This window comes from Rana temporaria, chromosome 5 (genome assembly GCF_905171775.1).
Source record: "Rana temporaria chromosome 5, aRanTem1.1, whole genome shotgun sequence".
Taxonomy (NCBI): Eukaryota; Metazoa; Chordata; class Amphibia; order Anura; family Ranidae; genus Rana; species Rana temporaria.
Genome location: NC_053493.1, coordinates 23,492,124 through 23,520,051, shown reverse-complemented (window position 1 = coordinate 23,520,051; position 27,928 = coordinate 23,492,124). Strand labels below are relative to the sequence as shown.

At 47.6% G+C, this 27,928-nt stretch overlaps 1 protein-coding gene across 1 annotated transcript in view; it reads right to left on the bottom strand.

The window, feature by feature from the left end:
- The window catches only part of VWDE (von Willebrand factor D and EGF domains), a 119,791-nt gene that overhangs the window by 77,278 nt on the left and 14,585 nt on the right, over positions 1-27,928 (bottom strand). The window contains 8 exon segments of the mRNA XM_040352265.1: positions 1,089-1,162; positions 3,110-3,324; positions 13,345-13,489; positions 16,761-16,850; positions 23,330-23,476; positions 23,479-23,508; positions 23,511-23,584; positions 26,051-26,113. Of these exon segments, the coding sequence (XP_040208199.1) occupies positions 1,089-1,162; positions 3,110-3,324; positions 13,345-13,489; positions 16,761-16,850; positions 23,330-23,476; positions 23,479-23,508; positions 23,511-23,584; positions 26,051-26,113 (838 nt within the window).

Sequence of the window (27,928 nt, the reverse complement as noted above, 5' to 3'; positions counted from 1 at the left end):
CCTGCATTACTTTGGCCCACCTTTCATGCGACTTGAGGGCCATAGGCCTCAATGTAAACCCTCAAAAGTCGCATTAAAGGCACATCTGATATCGATGCAACTTAGGTGCGACTTGTAAAAAGAATGCCGGCAATGAAAAAAAGAGAAAAAAAAAAAAAAAAAAATGGCGTGCCCCCCCCATTTCCCAATGCATACCAGGACCTTAGGGCCTTCCAGATTCCGATTAGCCCCCCCCCCCCGCAGACCCACACAACCACCAGCCAGGGTTGCGGGGAAGAGGCTCTTGTCTCCATCAAAATGTTGAGGGCATCTGGCCTGGTATGGTTCAGGGGAGGCAGGCACTCGCTTGTCCCCCCCTCTTTCCTGACCTGCCGAGCTTTCCCCTTAAAATCCTTGACGTGGCTTTCCCCTTAAAATCCATACCAGAGGTTTGGTATGGATTATAGGGGGGCCCCATGCCGTTTTTCTTTTTTAATGTGGGGCTCCCCTCAAAATCCATACCAGAGGTCTATTATGGAGCTTGGGGGGACCCTATGATTTTTTTATTGTTATTTTTGTTGTGGGGTATCCCCCAAATTCTATACCAGACCCTTATTATCAGAGCATGCAGGGGGAAACCAGCAAGTGCCCCCCCCCCCGAACCATACAAGGTCACATGTCCTCAACATGTTGATGGAGACAAGGGCCTCTTCCCCACAACCCTGGACGGCCCTAACGAAGGCTCCCGCCGACTGCCGTCTTACAGCTCTTAAATAATTAAGGAGGCGGGGCCAACAGGTGACATGACCAGGTGGCACCGCCCCTTGTGACGTCATCGACCCATCATCCCCTCAGTCGATGATGTCACAAGGGGGCAGTGTCACCCAGGTGTCTAAAGACCTCCTTAGTCTAAATCTAAAGTGCCCAGAATTTTAATGATATAACGACAACTATTGATTTTAGATCATTCACACCCAATGTGTTCCTGAAAATGATGTTGTGTGTTTGTGATTATATGTGTTTATTTATACAATTGTGTACTGTATGTATTTATGTGTAAATGTTTATTTTAAATGCTTTCATTGATTTTTTTTTAGATCTTTTCTGACCTGCCATCGAAGGTAACAATATGGGGATCGGTGAAGGAGTAGCAGTAAGCCCCCGGAACGTCCTTCACTGTAATCTAAGAAAACATTTCATTACAACAAATTGACACACATGCCAGCAATGCAAATTTTTATGCTAATACAGACATTGATATGAAACTAATATATAGGGTGTTGCCAAAAGTCGCAACACAGCCCTATTCACGAACGACTTACGCAAACGACGTAATCAACGGAAAATTTGACGCTGGCCCGACGTCCATACTTAACATTGGCTGCGCCTCATATAGCAGGGGTAACTTTACGCCGGAAAAGGCCTTACCTAAACGGCGTATCTGTAATGCGACGGCCGGGCGTACGTTCGTGAATTGGCGTATCTAGCTGATTTAAATATTCTAGGCGTAAATCAGCGTACACGTTACTAGCGGCCAGCGTACATATGCAGTTAAGATACGACGGCGTAGGCGACTTACGCTGGTCGTATCTTAGAAAAATTCTGGCGTATCTGATTCTTTGAATCAGGCGCCAACATACGACGCCTCAGACTCAGAGATACGACGGCGTATCTGGAGATACGCCGTCGTATCTCCTACGTGAATCTGGGCCACAATAGTTAACTGATTCCTTTTAAAAATTATTAAAAATAGATAAAAACCAATCATATAATGTACCTACAGTTTAGTTTCGTTTTTGCTGTTGTTTCCTGGTTCTCTGATGTACAGAGCCAGAGAGCCAATAGAGGGCAGTGAAGGTTTGGAAAACGAAACTGGATTGGTGCTGAGGGTTTTAGACACACCTCCTTGATTAGTCACCACAGTGAGAAATCTCCCAGTACAGTGGTTATCAGGAAACAGACAACCAGGAAGTGTCCAGAACAGAGAGGAATTACAGCAACATCAGAGCAAAAACGAACAATGAGGACATGAAACCAGGACTGCAGTAAGGTAAAGGAAGCTATTTAGCTAAAAAAAAAAAAAATCCTTTAGTGACCCTTTAACTACTTGCCGACCGCGCACCGTCATTATACGGCGACAGGTCGGCTCTCCTGGGCGAGAGCCCGTAACTATACGGCGGCTCTTTGAGCGGCTACTAGGGCACACTAGGGCACCCGCGATTGCTCGTTACAGAGCGGGGACCGGGAGCTGTGTGTGTAAACACACAGCTCTCGGTCCTGTCAGGGGGGGAAATGCTGATCTTCTGTTCATACAATGTATGAACAGAGGATCAGTGTTTCCCCTAGTGAGGCCACCCCCCCCACAGTAAGAACACACCCAGGGAACATACTTAACCCCTTCCCCGCCCCCTAGTGTTAACCCCTTCACTGCCAGTGGCATTTTTATAGTAATCCAATGCACTGATCGCTATAAAAATGCCAATGGTCCCAAAAATGTGTCAAAATTGTCCGAAGTGTCCGCCATAATGTCGCAGTACCGAAAAAAAAATCGCTGATCGCCTCCATTACTAGTAAAAAAATATATTAATAAAAATGCCATAAAAATACCCCCTATTTTGTAAACGCTATAACTTTTGCGCAAACCAATCAATAAACGCTTATTGCGATTTTTTTTACGAAAAATATGTAGAAGAATACGTATCGGCCTAAACTGAGGGAAAAAAAAACGTTTTTTTATATATATTTTGGGGATATTTATTTTAGCAAAAAGTAAAAAATATTAATTTTTTTCAAAATTGTCGCTCTATTTTTGTTTATCGCGCAAAAAATAAAAACCGCAGAGGTGATCAAATACCACCAAAAGAAAGCTCTATTTGTGGGAAAAAAAGGACGTCAATTTTGTTTGGGAGCCACGTCGCACGACTGCGCAATTGTCAGTTAAATTGGCACAGTCCCGAATCGCAAAAAGTGCTCTGGTCTTTGGGCAGCAAAATGGTCTGGGGGTTAAGTGGTTAAGGTGAAAAAACACAAAGCTTTACAACCCCTTTAACATAGAACTATTTTATTGTATTAATATGTTTTGCTTGCTATCTGAATGCATAACCCCCCCAATAACTCTCAGTTGTAGCACCTGTATCACATCCGGGACGTAGCCGCTCCACAGAAAGTTGGCGCTGTCTATAGGATCTGCTACAATGCTGGTCACTTTGTTCCCGTCCGATGCAAAGTCTATGACGGCCGTGTACGAGAGGACAGCGTGACCGCACGTTCCGTTCTGGCAGGGCGATGGCAGGAGGTCCACTTCGCAGGAGGAAAGGGCCAGATCTGAGTCATGTTTTTCTTCAGCTGTTCAAAACAAAACCAAGTTTCCAAGATTATTACGGCTGCCTTGCCAAAAAAAAAAGAAAAAGTGGGTCATGGTCAGAAAATTGTATCCAAGATAAATAAATATGAGGTCACTCGGAGAGATCCGAAATGTCGTCCAGCCCAGGTTCAGATGTTTAACTTTCTTCTTGAAATTGTATTAATCCCATTTTTAAAATGTTTATACATTGTAATAGGATCAAAAGTTTACCGTATCGGGAACAATCAAAAAAAATGTTTTTCCTGTTTAAAGTCACCCTGTCAAGGACACTAATATGTTCGGAATAACAACATGGCCTCATTTTTGGCACTTTGAGTTGCCTGTAAGAACCTTTGATGATTCTGAAATTGTCCCCTGCACTCCATAAAGTTATGTATTGGTTAATACATCATGGGCCAGATTCACGTAGCGCAGCGGATCTATAGATCCGCTCGATCTACGTGAATTAAGATCCGCTCCCGCAAGTTTAGGAGGCAAGTGGCTAATTCACAAACAACTTACCTCCAAACTTGCGACGGCGGATCCTAACTCCCCCGGCGGAATTCAAATTCCGCGGCTAGGGGAGTGTACTATTTAAATCAGGCGCGTTCCCGTGCCGATTTAAATGCGCAGGCGCCGTCCGGGGAATTTCCCGGCGTGCATTGCTCCCACTGACGTCACTAGGACGTCAGTGGTTGCGACGTGAGCGGGACTTGCGACGCGCGTGTTCGTGAATCGGCGTACGCAAACGACGTAGGAAAATTCAAATTCGACGCGGGAACGCTGGCTATACTTAACATTGGCTGCGCCTGATAAAAGAAGGGGTAAGTATACGACGGTAAACCGCTACAGAAACGACGTAAGAACACTGCGACGGGTCCGCGTACGTTCGTGAATTTGCGTATCTCGCTGATTTACATATTATTTATCGTAAATCAGCGGGAACGCCCCCGGCGCCATTTTTAAATTTAAAAAAAGATTCGCCAGTGTAACACATTGTAACACTGTCGGATCTAGTCCTATCTATGCGTATCTGATTCTATGAATCAGGCGCATAGATAGGACCAGTGTAAGTCAGAGATACGATGGTGTGTCTGTAGATACACCGTCGTATCTCTTTGTGAATCTGGCCCCATATCTATACAAACTCTTCATTAAAGTGTATGCAAAAAACACACATCCTTTAAGGACCCTGCACTGTATATATACGTCCTAATTTTAAAGATGGATATCTCGGTAACGGCAGCAGTTGCTGCCACAACCGAGGTATCCATCTTTAGTGCTTAGGGTCCTGTACACGATAACGGCGGTCTCCACGGCGGATTTGCTGCAAGATCGCCGTTATCGGTGGCGGGAGAGGGCCCCCCTCCCGCCGCTCTCCCGCGCCCTCCGTCGCTTACCGTTGCCATCGGTAGCGGCGGAGGCGATCGGGTCCGTTCGGCAGCTGACTGGGGACGAGACTGAAGGAAAAATGTCCTTCACCCGTCCCCATAGCTCTGCTGGGCGGAAGTGACGTCAAAACGTCAGTCCCGCCCAGCGTCTTAAAGAAACATTTTTTTTTTGTCATTTGAAAAAATGACAGTTTCAATTATTTTTTTATTGCATTTTAGTGTAAATATGAGATGTGAGGTCTTTTTGACCCCAGATCTCATATTTAAGAGGACATGTCATGCTTTTTTCTATTACAAGGGATGTTTACATTCCTTATAATAGGAATAAAAGTGATACATTTTTTTTTCAGTGTAAAAAGTAATAAAATAAATAAAAATAAATAAGAAAACATAAAAAAAAAAATTTTTAAAGCGCCCTGTCCCGACGAGCTCGCGCGCAGAAGCGAACGCATACGCGAGTAGCGCCTGCATATGAAAACGGTGTTCAAATCACAAAAGTGAGGTATCGCCGCGATCGTTAGAGCAAGAGCAATAATTCTAGCCCTAGACCTCCTCTGTAACTCAAAAAATGCAACCTATAAAAAATTTTAAACGTTGCCTATCGAGATTTTTAAGGGTAAAAGTTTGACGCCATGCCACGGGCGGGCGCAATTTTTAAGCGTGACATGTTGGGTATCATTTTACTCGGCGTAACATTATCTTTCACAATATATAAAAAAATTGGGCCAAATTTATTGTTGTCTTATTTTTTTATTAAAAAAAGTGATTTTTTTTCCAAAAAAAATGCGCTTGTAAGACAGCTGAGCAAATACGGTGTGACAAAAAGTATTGCAATGACCACTATTTTATTCTCTAGGGTGTTAGAAAAAAATACAAATAATGTTTGGGGGTTTTAAGTAATTTTCTAGCAGAAAAAAATGTTTTAGTCTTGCAAACACCAAATCTTAAAAACACCTAAGGTCCTTAAGTGGTTAAAAACAAACCCCACGATCCTTCCAGTCCAACAAGCCCATAACTTCCTGTATAGTGGTGACAACCCTAACTGTATTGCACTGAAATCACAAGCAGCGTTGTCAGCCCTACCCAGGGCCGATCCTAGGGTCACAGGCGCCTGGGTGCAGAAATATTTCTGGCGCCCCCACATGGGTGTGGTCATTTTACCAACTCCTCCCCTTTACAAATGTTTCTATGGCAATGACTAAGGATGAGCTCCGGCGTGTTCGCATAGAACACGTGCAGAGCCCGCCAGGAAGTGAGCACGGCGCTGCGCTAATCACAGCCAGGGAGACATTGTCCCGATGCTCGGCTGCAGGGATCGTGAAATGTCTCCCTGGCTGTTATTAGCGCAGCGCCGTGCACACTTCCTGGCGGGCTCTGCACGTGTTCTATGCGAACAAGCCAGAGCTTATCCTTAGCAATGACTCAACCACAGAGACGCTCCCCCACTAAGTCATTACCCTGGGATCCTTACATGATCTCTTAACAATAAACAAAATACAGGAAGAGAAGCAGAGTACTTTATTGGGACCTGGAGGGGGGGCCTCTCTGATAGACACAGAGAGGGCTTCTGTTAGAGAGTCTGTTAGAAAGACCCCCAGACATACTACAGACATGGTACAGGAGATGGTCAGAGACTGCAGACATAGTACAGGAGACAGTCAGAGACTGCAGACATAGTACAGGAGACAGTCAGAGACTGCAGACATAGTACAGGAGACAGTCAGAGACTGCAGACATGGTACAGGAGATGATCAGAGACTGCAGACATGATACAGGAGATGGTCAGAGATTGCAGACATAGTACAGGAGATGATTAGAGACTGCAGACATAGTACAGGAGATGGTCAGAAACTGCAGACATGATATAGAAGATGGTCAGAGACTGCAGACATGATATAGGAGATGATCAGAGACTGCAGACATGATATAGGAGATGGTCAGAGACTGCAGACATGATATAGGAGATGATCAGAGACTGCAGACATGATATAGGAGATGATCAGAGACTGCAGATATGATATAGGAGATGGTAAGAGACTGCAGACATAGTACAGAAGATGGTCAGAAACTGCAGACATGATATAGAAGATGGTCAGAGACTGCAGACATGATATAGGAGATGGTCAGAGACTGCAGACAATAGTACAGAAGATGGCCCATTAGACCCCTTTCACACTGGAGGTTTTTTTCAGGCACTTTAGCATTAAAAATAGCGCCTGAAAAAAGCCTCATCTGTAATCCCAGTGTAAGAGCCCGGGTGCTTTCACACTGGAGCGGTGCGCTTGCGGGACGTCCAAAAATGTCCTGCAAGTAGCTTCTTTGAGGCACTTTTGTGTGTGTATACACATTGGCGCCCCCACCTCTGCAGATGCCTTGGTGCAAAGCACCCTGCGCACCCTGCCTAGGATCGGCCCTGGCCCTACCTGCATTCTCCTCTGCTAAAGTTCTAACCCTACCCCTCCAAATATCACCAAAGGTGTGAATCCAGCCTCAGGGCAATGGAGGATGGTGCATGGACCATCTCACTGCCCCTCATTGTGATAGAGGAAGCTACATGGACTATTCTACTGCCCATCAGGGTGATGGAGGAGGCAGCACTGACCGTCCAACTGCCCCTCAGGGTGATGAAGTTTACTGTGTTGACAATACCTTTGTCCTTCAGGGTGATAGAGGCGGCTACAAAGTCTGACTGTACCTCAGAGTGCTGGTGGAGGCCACATTGCCCATCCCATTGCCCCTCAGGGTGATGGAGTTTACTGTGTTGACAATACCTTTGTCCTTCAGGGTGATAGAGGAGGCTACAAAGTCTAACTGTACCTCAGAGTGCTGGTGGAGGCCACATTGCCTATCCCACTGCTACTCAGGGTGATGGAGGAGGCCTGATGGACCATCTGGTTGCCCCCTAGGGTACTGGCAGAGGCCACAATGCTTATTCAACTGCTCCTCGGGGTGATGGAGGAGGCTGCATGGACCATGCTTCTGTCCTAAATGGTGATGAGGGAGGCCAGATGGTGATAGAGGCAGCTACAAAGAAGGTCTGGCTGTACCTCAGTGAGAAAAAGGACGTCTCATGGACCATTCAGTTGTCCCCCAGGATGCTGAAAGAGGCCACATTGCCATCTCACTACCCCTGAGGGTGATGGGGGAGGCTGCATGGACCATGCTGCTGTCCTACACGATGATGGGGGAGGCCACATGGACCGTCCCACAACCACTCAAAGTGATGGAGGAAGTTGCATGGACCATTCTGCTGCCCCTCAGGGAGGAAGTAGTACTGACTGTCCTACAGCCCCTTTTGGATGATAGGAAAGTCAGCACTGGCCGTTTCTTTGCCCTTCAGGGTGATAGAGGAGGCTACAAAGAAAGTCTGACTGTACCAGGCGATTGAGGAGGCCTGAAAAACATCTGGTTGCCCCTCAGGGTGCTAGAGGCCACATTGTCTATCCCACTGCCCCTCTGGGTGATGGAGGAGGCTCCATTAGCCATACCAATGTCCCAGGCTGTGATGGGGGAGGCCACATGGACCATCGTTCTGCTGTTTATGGTGATGGAGGGTGCTGCATGGAACATTCTACTGCCCCTCATAATGAAGAAGGTAGCTGCAAGAGCCATCCCTTTCCCTCTCAGGGTGATGAAGGTGACTCCTCCTCAGGGTAATGGGTGGTGCCACATGGACCTTCCTTCTGACCCATGAGGTAATGGAGGAGGCTGCATAGACGGTCACACTGCCCCACAGGGTGATTTAGGAGTCCACATAGACTGTCCTATTGCCCCTCCTTGTGATGGGGGTAGCTGCAAAGGTTGTCCCTTTGCCTCTCAGGGTCATGAAGGTGACTACATGCACCTTCCAACTCCTCCTCAGGGTAATGGCTGGGACCACATGGACCATCCCGCTGCCCCACAGGGTGACAGAGGTGGCTGTATTAACTGTTCCACTGCCAGGAAAAAAAAAAGAAAAGCAGTTGGGAAAAGTTTTATAAGCCTGTTTAATGGGAATGTTGTTCCATAGACACCAGATCTTCATTTAATGTGGTCAATAGAACCTGAGCACATTTCGTTTTTATAAATCCTTGGCTATTATTAGACCCCTTTCACACTGAGGAGTTTTTCAGGCGGTACAGCGCTAAAAATATTGCCTAAATACTGCCTGAAAAACTCCTGCCCAGCCTTCCCAATGTGAAAGCCCGAGGGCTTTCACACTGAGGCGATGCGCTGGCAGGAGAGAAAAAAATCTCCTGCAAGCAGCATCTTTGGAGCGGTGAGAGGAGCAGTATGTATACCGCTCCTTCACCGCTCCTTCCCATATAAAACAATGGGAAAAAAACAAGATAATACTGCCCGCAATGCACCTCTGCGGAGGCGCATTGCGGGCGCTATTAACCCTTTATCGGCCGCTAGCGGGGGTTAATACTGCACCGCTAGCGGCCGAATCCCGCGGCAATTCCGACGGTATAGAGCCGTTATTTTTAGCGGCGCTTTACCACCACCGCGCCTCCCACCCCAGTGTGGAAGGGGCCTTAGTGGTGATTTCTCTTCACCTGATAACAAGACAAGGCAGGTGTAGCAATGCCTTTGGGTAGATTTGTTTTTCAAACATAAGATGATAATCTCATTGTCAGGATCCATCCTGCAGCCTCTCCTCCTGACCTCCAGCGTGTCCAAACACTGGAGAGCTCATAGAACATGATTTAAAGGAGCGCACATAACTCCACTGTCAGTCACCTGGGGCTAAACCATCGATTTCCTTCACCCGATTCGTCTCACTTCTCAAAAGGAACAGTTACGTTTAACTGGCTTTCAAATGCCGATATCTGTGGCTGTGAAATACAATGCCTGTGCCTCAGGGTGAACTTGACCTGCTACAGAGGTCAACCTGCTGGAGACAACTGTGCAAACCTTGAAAATAATAAATATGTAAAAAAAATCAGCACAATGTAAATAATCTTAGAAATAAACGTTAAAGGATTCAAATCTTTGCTTCTATCTCTAGTTAACCACTTCAGCCCCAGAAGGATTTCCCGCCTAAAGTAGTTGTAAACCCTCTTTTTTTACCTATAGGCAGAGCTGTCTTAATGAGAGGGCACACCTGGGCACTGCCCAGGGGCCCCAGCTGCATGGGGGGCCACTGCACTTTCTCCAAAGCAGCTGGTCCCTGAGCCCACGCTGCCCGGAAATTGGGGGCCCCATGAATAAGGTGACCAGATTTTCAAAATGAAATCCGGGGACATATTTTTTCTTTACTAGCAACAATCAGCGACTCTCTGCCCGTCGCCGCCCGCCTCACAGCCTCTCAAGTCTTACTCTTCGGGCCCCGGCTACTACTGGGTGGGGAGAAGCTCCTCCATTCATAAACTGAGGCATCGTAAACACAGGAGGTTACAATGCTCAGTTATATGAATGGACAGAGTCGGTGATCACCGACTCTGTTCATTCGAAAAAGGTAGAAGCCAGGCTTAGTGGCTCCTACCTCCGCTCTCCCCCCTGACAGATTGAGGGGGGAGAGCGGCATGGACGGACTGGGGGGGGGGGGGGGGGAGAGAGAACTGCACGGACGGGGAGAACGGCACGGATGGACGGGGAAGGGGAGGAAAGATAACGGCACGGCATGGACGGACGGATGGGGGGGGGGGGGGGAGAGAAATGCACGAACGGACAGGGGGAGGTGAGAGAGCAGCACGGACGGGGGAAAAACAGCACAGGGGGGAAGACAACACTGAGCACGGGGGAGAGAAGACTTGCAACTCCCCTGCCTGCCCAGGTATCGGGTGAAGCATCGGGAGCATTTCCCCGAGTACAAGTACTCGGGGAAATGCTCGGTATCGCTCCCGATACCGATACTAGTATCGGGACATCGCTAGTAATGACGGTGATCTGCGATTTTTAGCGGGACTGCAACATTGCAGCAGACAAGTCTGACCCCAAATGACACTTTTTGGGGACCAATGACATTATTACATTCATCAGTGCTATAAAAATGCACTGATCAATGTATAAATGACACTCGCAGGGAAAGGGTTAAAACTAGGGGGCGATCAAGGGATCAACTGTGTTCCCTGGGTGTATTCTAACTGTAGGGGGGATGGGCTACCTAGGACATGACAGAGATCGCTGTTTCCGATCACTGGGAACAGCAGATCTCTGACCCCTGTCAGAATGGGGATCTGCCTTGTTTACAATGGCAGATCCCCGTTCTGCCTCTATATACAGCGATCACCAACGGCTGGTGGACATTGAGTCTACTGGACCTGCGAGCACCGTTGGAGCACGCGCCCGCAATCTCACATGCACGGACCAACGTACAGGTATGACGGTGCGTGCAGGAGAGCCAACCTGCTGCTGTATAAGTACGGCAAGTGGTTAAAGTGATTGTAAACGATCATTTTGTAAAACAACCCATTCAGTTTACAATAGAAATGAAAGTCTCATGGACTTGCTGATTGCAGAGCGAACTGTGGGCGCCCCACAGGGGGTGCACAGACATCACATGCACGGGAGGACGTACATGGATGCCCTCCCGGCAATTTAGGCCCGCTCTGTAGCCATCTTTCAGCTTTAGTGCGAGCGGCAAGAGGTGTAACACCAAAAGGGCATCAAACAACGATCAATGTAAAAGGGCTGTAAAAAATTGATTGTGCCAGATGGAAAATCATCAGCCAAGCAGTGACTGCATCCTATCAGATACAACAGTTAGCGGTGGAGATTCCTCCATCCATGCCGTTACCATGGATAGGGAAATCAATGTATTTTGTGCTCCCCAATTTTGCCTTGCATAGAGAAGCACAAATACAGTGCTGGTGGCCCCCTCAGTAGGGATACAACTTTTCTACAAAAGGGCATTTAACCACTTAAGACCCGGACCTTTAGGCAGCTAAAGGACCCAGACAGTTTTTGCGATTCGGCACTGCGTCGCTTTAACTGACAATTGCGCGGTCGTGCGACGTGGCTCCCAAACAAAATTGGCGTCTTTTTTCCCCACAAATAGAGCTTTCTTTTGGTGGTATTTGATCACCTCTGCGGTTTTTATTTTTTGCGCTATAAACAAAAATAGAGCGACAATTTTGAAAAAAATTCAATATTTTTTACTTTTTTCTATAATAAATATCCCCCAAAAATATATAAAACATTATTTTTTTTCCTCAGTTTAGGCCGATACATATTCTTCTACCTATTTTTGGTAAAAAAAAAATCGCAATAAGCGTTTATCGATTGGTTTGCGCAACATTTATAGCGTTTACAAAATAGGGGATAGTTTTATTGCATTTTAATAAAAAAATTTTTTTTACTACTAATGGCGGCGATTTTTTTCGTGACTCCGACATTATGGCGGACACTTTGGACAATTTTGACACATTTTTGGGGCCATTGTCATTTTCACAGCAAAAAAATGCATTAAAAATGCATTGTTTATTGTGAAAATGACAATTGCAGTTTGGGAGTTAACCACAGGGGGCGCTGAAGGGGTTAAGTGTGACCTCATTTGTGTTTCTAACTGTAGGGGGGTGTGGCTGTAGGTGTGACGTCATCAATTGTGTTTCCCTATAAAAGGGAACACATGATCGCTGACAGCGCCACAGTGAAGAATGGGGAAGCTGTGTTTACACACAGCTCTCCCCGTTCTTCAGCTCCGGGGACCGATCGCGGGACTCCAGCGGCGATTGGGTCCGCGAGTCCCGCGGCCACGGATCTTCAGACCGGGTCTCGTGCACGCGACCCCACGGCTGGGCTTAAAGAGCCACGTACATGTACGTGGATGTGCCCAGCCGTGCCATTCTGCCGATGTATATCGGCGTGAATGGGTCCTTAAGTGGTTAAAAAGACTCGCGGCCATTCACTAAAATGAGAAGAAAATTTATTTAACCGGAAACTGCGTAGAGGGTTCTTTAAGAGCGGTAAGGATGTGGAATTCCCTTCCACAGGCAGTGGTTTCAGCAGGGAGCATAGATCATTTCAAAAACTCTTATGCCGCGTACAGACGGTCGTTTTTTGTGATGAAAAAAAACGACGTTTTAAAAAACGTCATTTAAAATGATCGTGTGTGGGCAAAACGTCGTTTTATGTCTTCAAAAAAACGACCAAAAAAAAATTCGAACATGCTCGAATTTTTTGTGTCGTTTTTCAAAACGTCGTTTTTTGTTTCACAGAAATTGACCGTGTGTAGCAAAAACGACGTTTAAAACGACGTTTTTAAACCCGCGCATGCCCAGAAGCTAGTTATGAAGTGAGCTTCAATGGAAAAAAGTGGTGAAACGTAACCTCGCTTTGCTAGAGCATTGTGAAAAAACTATGGTGTGTAGGCAACATCGTTTTTGAAAATGATGTTTCAAAAACGTCGTTTTATTTCATGATTTAAAACGTCGTTTTATTTCATGATTTAAAACGTCGTTTTATTTCATCACAAAAAACGACCGTCTGTACGCGGCATTAGATAACCTGAACAACCACAACATACAGAGATATACAATGTAATACTGACATATAATCACACACATAGGTTGGACTTTATGGACTTTTTTCAACCTCACCTACTATGTAACTATGTAATTTTGTAACTATGAGACCTAATGCTGATATCACTGAGTCTACATAAGGTATATAATGACAATGAGAAGGTTTTATCACCCCATTCTGTACCTTGGCTGGCTGTGCGCAGTTTCAGGGTCACCCTACAGTCGTTGTGTAACTGGCTCATCTCTGGGCAGCCAATGGGAACTGTACTCTGCACCGTCATTCTGTATTCCTGTCCGTCTTCCGCAATGCTCAGAGCTTCAGGCTGCAACTGTCAACAATAAAAATGATAAAAAAATGAGCATTGGAGTTACTATTATAAATGTTATTTTTTGCGATTCGGCAATGCGTCTCTTTAACTGACAATTGCGCGGTCGTGCGCACCCAAACAAAATTGACGTCCTTTTTTTCCCACAAATAGAGATTTCTTTTGGTGGTATTTGATCACCTCTGCGGTTTTTATTTTTTGCGCTATAAACAAAAAAAGAGCGAGAATTTTGAAAAAAAAAACAATATTTTCTACTTTTTGCTATAATATCCCCCAAAAAATATATAAAAAAATAATTTTGTTCCTCAGTTTAGGCCGATACATTTTTTTCTTCTACATATTTTTGGTAAAGAAAATCGCAATAAACATATATTGATTGGTTTGCGCAAAAGTTATAGCGTCTACAAAATAGGGGATAGTTTTATGGCATTTTTATTATTATTTTTACTAGTAATGGCGGTGATCTGTGATTTTTATCGTGGCTGCGATATTGCGGCCGACACATTGGACACTTTTGACACTATTTTGGGACCACTGTCATTTATACAGCGATCAGTGCTATAAAAATGCACTGATTACTGTGTAAATGACACTGGCAGGGAAGGGGTTAACCACTAGGGGGCAAGGAAAGGGTTAAGTGTGTCCTAGGGGGTGATTCTAACTGTGAGGGGGCTGGGCTACCAGTGACATGACACTGATTACTGATACCGATGACAGGGAGCAGAAGATCACTGTCCTGTCACTAGGCAGATCAGGGAAATGCTTTGTTTACATAGACATCTCCCTGTTCTGCCGCTCTGTGATACGATCGCGGGACACCGGCGGACATCGAGATTCAAAGCAACGTACAGGTAGGGGTTTGTTTCATTATTTTTCAGATCATTCGTTATGATCGATATTTGTTATTTCAAATAAATTTGTAACTTCGGATAAATTTGAATTCATTACATTCCATACGTTTAGATGCGGTATTCGTTATTTAGAAAATCCAAAAATTCTAAAGAACGAAAATCCGAAATTTGAAAATCTTAGAATTCAAAAGAACGGAAATCCGAAAATAAGAACGAAACTTCGAAATAATTTAAAGCGGTTGTAAACCCGCATAAACATTTTTTTTTTTTTTTTTTTAACCCTGCAAGGCCTAGTACACACGAGAGGATTTGACGCGGCGACGTGCGCGACGCTGTCATATAAGGAATTCCACGCATGTGTCGAATCATTACGACGCATGCGGGGGATCCATTCGGACGGATTGATCCGGTGAGTCTGTACAGACCAGCGGATCAATCCGTTGGGATGGATTCAAGCGGATAGATTTGAAAGCATGTCTTCAAATTTTTATCCGCTTGAAATCCATCCCAGGGGATAAAAATCCGCGGAAACAGATCCGCTGGATTGTACACACCAGGGGATCTATCCGCTGGAGCCGGTCCGCAGATCAATTCCAGCGGATGGATCCTCTCGTGTGTACGGGGCCCAAGGCAAAAGCCATAATGAGCTAGTATGCACCGCATATTAGCTCATTATGAAATACTTACCTCGGAACGAGGTAGGGAACTTACCTGGTCCACGCCGAGCCGAACGCTTCTTCCGGGTATCGCCGATCCAGCGCTGTGATTGGCTGGAGCGGCGATGACGTCACTGACGCATGCGCGCGGGAGATTTCAATCCGGCATGGAAATCCGCACAAATCCTCGAGAGGATTTATCCGCGGAAACGGTCCGCTGGACCGTATTCGCGGATAAATCCTCTCGTGTGTATGGGGCCTTAAAGTTAGGGTGCGTGTTATACGCAGATAAATACGGTACCTCCTATGATTGTCAGCTCCATCCAGCGGCCATAATGCAGTATTTTTTTAAAAGTTTAGGTATTTGTGAAAAACACCTATGTTCAGATGCAGACATTGCTAATCAGTGTTCTTCTATAATTAAAAGGGTTGTAAAGGAAAAAAAAAATCCCAAAATAGCTTCCTTTCCCTTAGCGTAGTCCTCCTAGATCATTATGAAATACTTACCTCGGAACGAGGTAGGGAACTTACCTGGTCCACGCCGAGCCGAACGCTTCTTCCGGGTATCGCCGATCCAGCGCTGTGATTGGCTGGAGCGGCGATGACGTCACTGATGCATGCGCGCGGGAGATTTCAATCCGGCATGGGTCGGCGGGGCCGGCCCTTCAGCCGAGGATCCCCCCTCGGCTGAATGGCCTTATTCTTCTGAGAAATCCTCACTTCCTGTTCTTCTGTCTGTAACTCCACACAGTAATGCGAGGCTTTCTCCCTGGTGTGGAGTGTCGTGGTCACCCCCCTCCCTTGGACTACAGGAGAGTCAGGACGCTCTCTACGTTGCCAATAGAGAAAGGAGCTGTGCGTTAGAGAGCGTCCTGACTCTTCTGTAGTCCAAGGGAGGGGGGGTGAGCACGACACTCCACACCAGGGAGAAAGCCTCGCATTACTGTGTGGAGTTACAGACAGAAGAACAGGAAGTGAGGAATTCTCAGAAGAAATAAGGACATTTAAAAGCAAAATGGAAGGATGAGGTAAGTGAAGGAGGACTGCACTAAGGTAAAGGAAGCTATTTAGGGAAAAAACAAATTGTACCTTTACAACCCCTTTAAGAAGGCTTTGGCCCCATACACACGATAGAATCCATGCGCAGATAAATCCCAGCAAATGGGTTTCTGCGGATAGATCCTATGGTGTGTACACGCCAGCGGATCTGTTTCCGCGGAGAAATCTCCTCTGGGATGGATTCCAGCAGATCGAATATTTGCTGACATGCACAACATATCCATCTGCTGGAATCCATCCCAACGGATGGATCCGCTCGTCTGTACAGACTCACCGGATCCATCCGTCCGAAGGGATCCCCCGCACGCGTCGTAATGATTTGACGCATGCGTGGAATTCCTTATATGACAGCGTCGCGCCCGTCGCCGCGTCATAATCGCGGCGACGGCGCGACACGTCATCGCCAGAGGATTTCCGCGCGGATTTCAATGCGATGTGTGTACACTCCATCGCATAGAAATCAGCGGAAATCTTTGAGAGGATTTATCCGTGGAAACGGTTTCGCTGCACCGTATCCGCGGATAAATTCTCTCGTGTGTATGGGGCCTTTTAGTTCATCTTTTAGGTACTTCAAGCTGCCGTTCAGGTTTATTGTTCCTTTAAGGAGGAATGGCATTTTAGTGCTGTAATTATTCCAGAACAAAGAGTGTTTTTGGACTACGTGTCATCCAGTAACCATCGGCCATAAAAGATAATTTTACAATTCACCTTAATACCGGCGAAGAATTCCTCGCTCTCCAGAAGAAGGCCGTGAACATCTGGTTGCTCTAAGTAGAAGCTGGAAACACTGCAGTATATCTGGGGATACATTAAAGAGCAGACGCACAAACTGTAATCAGAGGTCCCATAGTATATTATCACACGGTGAGAAACATCAATACAGAACAGACGCACTTTGTGATTTGATTAGTGAAGAGTCAGTAATAAGGGCTTTTCATGCCAGATTGCAGCATTATTACTAAACAGACAATTAAGACACACAGTGATCACCGAAGCGAGCTCTGTGATCAATGACAGTACTAATTGTCTGAGATGGTCCTCACTAGCCTTCTCTTCTCTGGATTTTTGTTTTTTTGTAATTACTTTTTTTCTTTATTATCACAAATTTCAACATACAACATAAACATGACACAGATAAGATTACCCTCTTTACATCCTAAAACATATTGTCCCCCTCCCCTAGAGCAGGGGTGGGCAATTATTTCTTCGATGGGGCCACATGAGAAACTAAAAATATTGTGGAGGGCGCGGCCAAAAAGGCTAAACTCAATACTGCATAAAATCAATTGTATTTCTTTATAAAAAGCAGTAAATATCAATGTTGGAAAACTGGTACGAGTACTTGTTATAGACATGGCACAGGGAGGGGGACAGAGGCTGGGGACATGGCACAGGGAGGGGGACAGAGGCTGGGGACATGGCACAGGAGGGGGGACAGAGGCTGGGGACGACACACGAGGGGGACAGAGGCTGGGGACATGACACAGGAGGGGGAGCAGAGGCTGGGGACATGACACAGGAGGGGGACAGAGCTGGGGACAAGACACAGGAGGGGGACAGAGGCTGGGGACATGACACAGTAGGGGGACAAAGCTGGGGACATGACACAGGAGGGGGACAGAGGCTGGGGACATGACACAGGAGGGGGCACAGAGGCTGGGGACATGACACAGGAGGGGGACAGAGGCTGGGGACATGACACAGGAGGGGGACAGAGGCTGGGGACATGTCCCCAGCAGGGGACTAGAGGCTGGGGGACATTGACAACCGGAGGGGGACAGTGGCTGGGACATGACACAGGAGGGGGACAGAGGCTGGGGACATGACACAGGAGGGGGGACAGAGGCTGGGGACAGGACACAAGAGGGGGACAGAAGGCTGGGGACATGACACAGGAGGGGGACAGATGGCTGGGGACAGGACACAGGAGGGGGGACAGAGGCTGGGGACATGACACAGGAGGGGACAGACGCTGGGGGACATACGCTGGGGACATGGCACCAGGAGGGGGACAGAGGCTGGGGACATGACACAGGGGGGGACAGAGGGCTGGGACATGACACAGGAGGGGATCAGAGGCTGGGGGACATGACACAGGAGGGGGACAGACGCTGGGGACATGACACAGGAGGGGGACAGACGCTGGGGACATGACACAGGAGGGGGGACAGACGCTGGGGACATGACACAGGAGGTGACAGACGCTGGGGGACATGACACAGAGGGGGACAGACGCTGGGGACATGACAGAGGAGGGGGACAGACGCTGGGGACATGACACAGGAGGGGGACAGACGCTGGGGACATGACACAGGAGGGGGACAGACGCTGGGACATGACACAGAGGGGGACAGAGGCTGGGGACAGGCAGCCACTGTTTAATCAATTGTTATTGATTAAACAGTGGCTGCCTGTGATGGCACAGTGGCTGCGTGTGATGGCACAGGTGGTTGCGTTTGATGGGCACAGTGGCGACAATTGATGGCACAGTGGCTGCGTGTGATGGGGCACAGTGGGCAACAATTGATGGCACAGTGACTGCGTGTGTTGGCACAGTGGCTGCGTGTGTTGCACAGTGGCTGCATGAGATGGCACAGTGGCTGCGTTGATGGGCACAGTGGCTGCGTGTGATTGGCACAGTGGCTGCGTTTGATGGGCAGAGTGGCTGCGTGTTATTGGCACAGTGGCTGCGTGTGATGGGCACAGTGGCTGCTTGTGATGGGCACAGTGGCTGCGTGTGATTGGCACAGTGGCTGCGTGTGATTGGCACAGTGGCTGCGTGTGATTGGCACAGTGGCTGCGTGTGATTGGCACAGTGGCTGTGTTTGGGAACAGTGGCAACAATTGATTGCACAGTGGCTGCGTGTGATTGGCACAGTGGCTGCGTTTGATGGGAACAGTGGCTGCGTGTGATTGGCACAGTGGCTGCGTGTGATTGGCACAGTGGCTGCGTGTGATGGGCAGAGTGGCTGCGTGTGATGGGCAGAGTGGCTGCATTTGATGGGCAGAGTGGCTGCGTGTTATTGGCACAGTGGCTGCGTTTGATGGGCACAGTGGCTGCATGTGATTGGCACAGTGGCTGCGTGTGATTGGCACAGTGGCTGCATGTGATTGGCACAGTGGCTGCGTGTGATTGGCACAGTGGCTGCGTGTGATTGGCACAGTGGCTGCGTGTGATTGGCACAGTGGCTGTTTTTGGGAACAGTGGCTGCGTGTGATTGGCACAGTGGCGACAATTTATGATGGCACAGTGGCTGCGTGTGTTGGCACAGTGGCTGCATGTGTTGGCACAAGTGGCTGCATGTGTTGCACAAGTGGCTGCGTGCGTTGGCACAAGTGCTGCGTGTGACCCCTCCCGGCCCCTGGCCTACTGTTATCACCGCGGCGGGGAACATTAGACAGCGTTCGTTTGAACAGCTGTTTTCCCCGCTGCGCATAGACACTCCCCCTGTGGACGGATCTGTCCAATCGCGAGCAAGGGGAGTGTCTATGTGACTCCCCTTGCTCGCGATTGGACAGATCCGTCCCAAGGGCGAGTGTCTATGCCATAGACACTCCCCCTTGGACGGATCTGTCCAATCGGCGAGCAAGGGGGAGTGTCTATGTGGACACCCCCTTGCTCGCGATTGGACAGATCCGTCCCAAGGGGGGAGGTGTCTATGCGCGGTGGGGAAACAGCTGTTCAAACGAACGCTGTCTAATGTTCCCCGCCGCGGTGATTAACGTGGCAGCGGCGGCGGTTTCGGCGGCGGGGGTGGGCCGGATTAAAAGGTTCCGCCGGGCCGTATACGGCCCGCGGGCCGTAGTTTGCCCAGGTCTGTCCCTAGACACAACATTGATACCTTATTTCCTCTTCTAAAAAAAAAAAGGCCCTTTGCTATGTGTTAGGCCTCGTACACACGGACGGACTGTCCGATGAAAACGGTCCGCCGGACCGTTTTCATCGAACATGTCCGCTCGGAGATTTCTGTCTGATGGTTGTACACACCATCAAACAGAAATCCGCGCGGACACGAGGCTGCAATCTACCGCCGGCCGCTAGGTGTCGTCGCAAATGAGGAGAACCGCCGATTCAAGTCCGTACGCCCGCCCGTCGCTTTTTTTTAACGTCGTTTGCGTTCGGCTTTTTCCGGCGCATAGCTACCCCTGCTATATGAGGGGTAGCTAATGTTAAGTATGGCCGTCGTTCCCGCGCCGAGATTCAAATTTTTACATCGTTTGCGCAAGTCGATCGGGAATACGGATGGCCGCAATTGACGTAGCCGCCGCAAACAATGACTTCCTAGCGACGTCATTTGGAGCATGCGCACTGGGAAATTTCGCCGGCGGCGCATGCGTAGGAAAATCGGCGCGGGAACGCGCCTGATTTAAATTGTACACTCCGCCTAGCCGCGGAATTTGCATTCCGCTGAGGGAGGTACGATCCGACGGTGCAATTTTCGAGGTAAGTGCTTTGTGAATACTGCACTAGCCTCGTAAAACACGTAGATCGAGCGGATCTAAAGATCCGCTGATCTACATGAATCTGGCCCACTGCAACCGCATGGCATGGTTCTGCAGTGAGGGCAAACGGACTGCATTTGCAACCTGCATTTGGGGTGTCATTAACTTAAAGCGGAGCTCCACCCAAAAGTGGAAGCTCCACTTGTCTGCCTCCTCCCCCCTTTCCGCTGCCACATTTGGCACCTTTTGGGGGGAGCGCATACCTGACAGGTTCCCCGCTCTCACTTCCGGCTCAGTTTGCCACAGCGAACTGAGCTGTACATTTGTTCCCCTCCTGCTTCCACAGCCTTCTGGGACACTTTACAGGTCCTAGAAGACTGCAGCTGACTTTAAAAAAGCCTGGAGCTCCTCTCTAACATCTGGGTGCTGGAGCTCAAAGACTTTATAGAGCTTTGGGTGGACTAAAGCCTCAATTCCTAAGTCCACATCTTACCTGGTAGCCTGGTCTCAACTGTCCCTAGGACATGGGTGCTCAACCTGTGGCCCTTCAGCTGTTGCAGAACTACAAGTCTCATCATGCCTACCTTCTGGGGTCATGTCTGTAACTGTGAGCCTTGCAATGCCTCGTGGGACTTGTGGTTCTACAACAGCTGGAGGGCCACAGGTTGAGCACCCATGCCCTAGGCCTTTATATATGTGAGCTGACTGATGCTCAGGGCTCTCACTATCTCCTGCTGCTGGGTGAAATGTGCTGACAGAAAGGTATCACAGGAGGGTTGCCTGCACTCCAAACTTCAGAAAAAAATTGCTTTATTGTATGAAATTTACAAAAAAAGCACAACACAGATTGGCGAGTGAGGGCGAAAACTGGCCCCCATCGCAGCCCCACACATATGACCATCTAATCCAGGGGTGCCCAACCTTTTGAAGAGCAGGGACCACTTAAGCGACTTGGTAACCGGTCGTGGGCCACAATTAGCGGCGTGGGTGGATGGCAGCCCACTCGGCTCTAAAGAGCCCACTTCACTCTCAGCACATCAAACTCGCAGGTAATAGAAGTCTATGGCTCAGTGCAGGTAACCCACAGATGCACTACTCTGCACCTGTGTATCAGTTTGAAAGCAGTCCAGTAACCACTGCAGAGCAGATATGTCCATATATACTGTGATTTTAGTAATAAACTTACCTTTAATAACAGTATTCTATTCTATTTTATTCCATCTCAGAGAAGGAGGTCGCGGGCCACATCAGAGGGCTCCATGGGCCACATGTGGCCCCCGGGCCACTCTTTGGGCACCCCTGATCTAATTATTGGTCAATTTGTTAATTGAGAGAGCCAATACCCGTGACAATGGGCCTGGCACAGAGGGTGTCAAGACCTTTATGGGTCTTAGGGAGGTGATGAAAGGTAGGCATAACGGGAATATCAAGAATAAGAGCCTAGGCTTTTTGGCAGATAATTTGGGCACCTATTACATTCAGCCTTTTTGTATTTAAGGGTTAACTTTACAGGCGCATTCAGGGTTATGATTAAAGCTGAAATAAACCCATTTATTTAACAGTTTCAAAAAACAGTTACGATAGAAGGGTTTACTTCCACGTTAAGCAAATTATTTGTGAAACGCGTTAACCATGTTGCTGTCTTTGTATTGTGGGTCTGTGATTTCTTTTTTGGGGGATTTTATTCAATAAAGACAATTTTTTTCTGAAGTTTGGAGTGCGGTCAACCCTCCTTTGATATCCTCTGCTATGCCCAGGTCACGGACTGGACCTGAACCCTGTGATTCAGAAAGGGGATTACATGACATGTTTCACCTGGAGCCATGTTTGCTCTTTGATCATCATCTGCTGACATAAAGGTACTAGTGCTGTCTGTTTTTTTTTTAGGAAACCCATTAGGGGGGCACCCTATTAGTGGAGAGCTGACATGAGGTTAGTTATTGTCTTAGGTGAGCGTATGTTTTATTTGTTCATTTGTAAAACATTTTTATTCTTGGTTCTGCCCAAGGTCTACTTTTCCCTTATTTCATCACAAGTATCCTGCAGGTACAGATGAGCCTCTGTCGAATAGATATAGCTAGATTCACAAAGAGTTACGCCGGCGTATCAGTAGATACGCCGGCGTAACTCTGAATCTACGCCGTCGTAAATTTAAGCGTATTCTGGATACCAGATACGCTTAAATTAGGCTAAGATACGAGCGGCGTAAGTCTCCTACGCCGTCGTATCTTTGGGTGCATATTTACGCTGGCCTCTAGGTGGCGCTTCCGTTGTTTTCCACGTCGAATATGCAAATGAGCAAGATACACGAATGTACGTGCGCCTGTCGCAATTAGTTACGCCGTTACGTAAGAGGATACGCCGGCGTAAAGATAAAGCTGCTCCCTAGGTGGCGCAGCCTATGCAAGGTATGGACGTCGGAACAAGCCTATCTTTTTACGTTGTTTGCGTAAGTTGTACGCGAATAGGGCTGTGCGTAAGTTACGTTCACGTCCTAGGCAGTGTTCGACGTATCTTAGGCATTCTATCCGACGCATGCGCACTGGGATACGTCCACGGACGGCGCATGCGCTGTTCGTTAAAAACGTCAATCACGTCAGATCACGAATCATTTACATAAAACACGCCCCCCTGTTCCTTATTTGAATTAGGCGCGTTAGGCCGGCTCATTTACGCTACGGCCGCCGTAACTTAGGAGGCAAGTGCTTTGTGAATACAGCACTTGCCTCTCTGACTTACGGCGGCGTAGCGTAAAGACGATACTCTACGCCGGGTCAAAATTAAGCCACCCTACCTGAATCTGGCCCATAAAGTATATAAAAAAAAATTCTTACCCGATCACCAAGTCTGACATTGATGCCATCTAGTTCAATAGTAGAGAATGACTGAACGATGGCCTCCTGCCTCAGCTCTTCCTTCACCCCGTGAGCGGACAGTCTGGACCATCGAATGATGAAGCCCAGGGAGCTGGTTTGTAGGGGGCGAAATCAAAGAAGCATTTCAGATATAAGCGTGGGAGCCTACCATCTCCACCACAATTTCCGGGGGACTCGGTGACTCAGGGAGTAAACCATGTGAACTTGATCTACCTGAGAAAAAAAAATAAATGGAAATTTTATACTATGAAATTTTCGTCCAAATATAATTAAATTAAATGTCAAAAGCATTGAGAGGATTGTGAAGCAAAAGCCATTTAAGAATTTTAAGGAGACTCACAAGGAGGGGTCTCAGCAGGGCCGATCCGCCCTATAGGCTCACTATGCAAGCCGCTTAGGGCCCCGCAAAGCTGGGGAGGGCCCCCAAATTACTAGACGCCCCGCCTGGTGAGAAGTAATTTTCGGCCCCTCACCCCGCTTCTCAACTCGCTGGCTGCATGGGAGAAGAGGTAAGGAGTCGGCACCCCCCGCTCCTCACTTTAATGTAAGATGTCATTTCCGACAGCAGAACACTGCTTCCCCCAGCTTAATCTTTAATGTCATTTTCGGCAGCCCCCCGCTTCTCAACTTTAATGTCATTTTGCTTAGGGCCCCAGGGAGATCAGGATCGGCACTGGGTCTCAGGCTGGTGTCTGTGCTTCAAGAGCCACCACACTCAGACATATCTAGGACATGGGCTACAACTGTCACATTCCTTGTGTCAAGCCACTCCTGAACCAGAGACAGCGTCAGAAGTGTCTTACCTGGGCCAAGGAGAAAAAAGACTGGACTGTTGCTCAGTGGCCCAAAGTCCTCTTTTTGGATGAAAGTAAATTGAGCATTTCATTTGGAAATTGCGGTCCCAGAGTCTGGAGGAAGAGTGGAGAGGCACAGAATCCAAGTTGCATGAAGTCCAGTGTGAAGTTTCCACAGTCAATGATGATTTGGGGAGCCATTTCATCTGCTGGTGTTGTCATTCCACTGTGTTTTATCAAGTCCAAAGTAAGCGCACCCCTCTACCGGGAAATTCTAGAGCACTTCATGCTTCCCTCTGCTGACCAGCTTTACGGAGATGCTAATTTCAGTTTCCAGCAGAACTTGGCACCTGCCCACACTGCCAAAAGTACCAATACCTGGTTTAATGATCATGATACAGTGTTTGAATCTTTTTCAAGGCACTGCATCTCTGTGCTTGATTGGCCACCAAACTCGCCTGACCTAAACCCCATAGAGAATCTGTGGGGTATCATCAAGAGGAAGATGAGAGACATTAGACCCAACAATGCAAACGAGCTGAAGGCCACTATCAAAGCAACCTGGGCTTCCATAACACCTCAGCAGTGCCACAGGCTGATCTCCTCCATGCCACACCGCATTGAAGGCAGCATTCTTGCAAAGTAGCCCTGACCAGTATTGAGTGCATACTATACTGTACATAAACAAAAAAGAAAGAAGGTGGGCTGCAAGACTGCAGGCATTGTTTTAAATTTAAAGAGTTGGTCGCACCACCTATCTATATACTAGATTCATAAGCACATGAGATTATTACAGTTTACAATACTGTACATACTTTTCAGTAATCCATCATTTCTGTATTAAAAATCCTTTTTTTATTGGTTTTATGTAATATAAAAAATGTATGAGATACTGAATTTTGGGTTGTCACTCGCTGTAAGCCATAATCATCAACATTAACCACTTAACCCCCGAACAATTTTGCTGGTCAAAGACCAGAGAACTTTTTGCGTTTCGGCACTGCGTCGCTTTAACTGACAATTGCGCGGTTGTGTGACGTGGCTCCCAAACAACATCGGCGTCCTTTTTTTCCCCACAAATAGAGCTTTCTTTTGGTGGTACTTGACCACCTCTGCGGTTTTTAGTTTTTGTGCTATAAACAAAAATAGAGCGACAATTTTTGCTATAATAAATATCCCCCAAAAATATATAAAAAAATAATTTTTTTTCCTCAGTTTAGGACGATACGTATTCTTCTACATATTTTGTGTAAAAAAAAACACGCAATAAGCGTTTATTGATTGGTTTGCGCAAAAGTTATAGCGTTTACAAAAAAGGGGGTAGTTTTATGGCATTTTTATTAATATTTTTTTTTTACTAGTAATGGCGGCGATCAGCGATTTTTTTTTCAATACTGCGACATTATGGCGGACACTTCGGACACTTCTGGCACATTTTTGGGACCATTGGCATTTTTATAACGATCAGTGCTATAAAAATGCATTGATTACTATAAAAATGACACTGGCAGGGAAGGAGTTAACACTAGGGGGCGGGGAAGGGGTTAAGTATGTTCCCTGGGTGTGTTCTAACTGTAAGGGGGGGTGGACTCACTAGGGGAAATGACTGATCGCTGTTCATACATTGTACTCTTCCCCTGTCGACGTAGAGCTACGGGCGCTCGCACAGGAGAGCCGACCTGCCAACGTAGAACTGCGGCGGCTGGTCGGCAACCAGTTAAAAGAAAGAAATTCTTGAAATATATCACTCTGTGTGTAATCAATCTATATAATATATGAGTTTCACTTTTTGAATGGATTTACTGAAATAAATTAACTTCCAATTGTTTTAGATGCACCTGTACAGCAAAATACCAACTGTGTTATGAAAATGAATTGCACTTACTTGTGCAGACACCATTGACTTCTATTTCACCATCTTCACATTGTGACTGAGACTCTGAAACCCCTGAAACATAAAAACCCATGTCAGTAAAGTGATAATTAAACTCACTTCATCGCATTATACAATTTTGCTATGAGGACAACTCTTGGGGGCCAGATTCACAGCGGACTTACGACGGCGTATCTCCATGTACGCCGTCGTAAGTCCGAAGTGAGCCGTCGTATCTATGCGCGCCTGATTCTTAGAATCAGTTTCCGCAAAGATTGGCCAAGATTACGTGCGGCGTAAGTCTCCTACGCCGTTGTATCTTGGGGTGCAATATTTACGCTGGGCCGCAAGGGGGCGCTTCCGTAGATTACGCATCAAATAATGTAAATTAGGTAGTATACGCCGATTCACGAACGTACTTGCGACCGCTACGCCGTTTACGGTAAGGCTTACGTCCGGCGGTAAAGTTACCCCCTGAGGCGTAGGTAATGCAAAGTATGGACGTCGGCAAGCGTATCTTTTTACGTTGTTTACGTAAGTCGTACGTGAATGGGGCTGTGCGTAGGTTACGTTCACGTCACAAGCATTGGGCCTGGCGTATCTTAGGGCGGTAAATTCGACGTGATACTGAGCATGCGCGTGCATGCGCCGTTCGTTAGGCGCGTCATTTACGTGGGGTCACGGATTGATTTACATACAACACGCCACCCTCTTCCAAATTGAATTAGGCGGCTTATCCACGGCCCATTTACGCTACCCTGCCGCAACTTACGGAGCAAGTGCTTTGTGAATACTGCACTTGCCCGTCCAAGTTGCAGAGGCGTAGCGTAAATGGGATACGCTACGCCCGCACAAAGTTACGCGCTCGTACGTGAATCTGGCCCCTGAGCTTTCTATGTAGCTTTGTCATTGGTGGATCATGCAATCCCATAGACGCTTGGTGTAAGTAGCAGTTGGTGCATTGTCTTCAATAGCACAGTCGGGGGTAGTGTTTACAATAAAGGTAACATCACAATTAAAGCGGAGTTCCGCCAAAAAAAAAAAAAAAATCAAGTCAGCAGCTACAAATACTGCAGCTGCTGACTTTTAATATATTGACACTTACCTGTCCAGGGTGCCCGTGATGTCAGCACACAAAGCCGATCTGTCCCTCGGGTGCTGCCGCCGCCATCTTCAGTAAGGGAATCAGGAAGTGAAGCCTTGCGGCTTCACTTCCTGGTTACCTACTGAGCATGCGCGAGTCACGCAGCGCGATCCCACTGGTCCCTGCTGTCTTCCGGGACCTGTGTGTCTCCCAGAAGACAGCAGGGGGACGGAGAACTTGCCTGACGTGGCGTAGGTCACCACGGCCGCCTATACCCGGAACTGGGAGCAAATATCTGGTACACAGGTATCTGCTCCCTCCTCCCCCCTGAAAGGTGCCAAATGTGACACCGGAGGGGGTGGGGAGGATTCCGAAAAGCAGAAGTTCCATTTTTGGGTGGAACTCCGCTTTAAGGATACCCTGTCACCAGATCTCAATGTTTAGATCATGTGTCAAACACAGGGCCCGCAAGCCCAATGCAGCACCCATGCCATTTCATGTGGCCCTTGCACCTCTCCTGCGGATGTGTCACCCCCTTGTCTCCACCCTCACCTGTTCTCAGCAGTTGGCATCAGGAGAGAAGGACAGAACTCCTCTGCCAGATCCTGGTGCCTCTCTGTGCAGCCACAGCATTCATCTCCGCCTACCCTGTATCAGGCATTCAGCTGACTCCAGCCCTCTTCTGGTCTCCTCCTGACCCTACAATTTCTGCTTGTAGCATCAAGTCTGACATCTAGTCTTACAGATACAGTACAACCACCCTTTGAGGGCAACCATATCGCCTATATGACCCACACAGTTTTTTA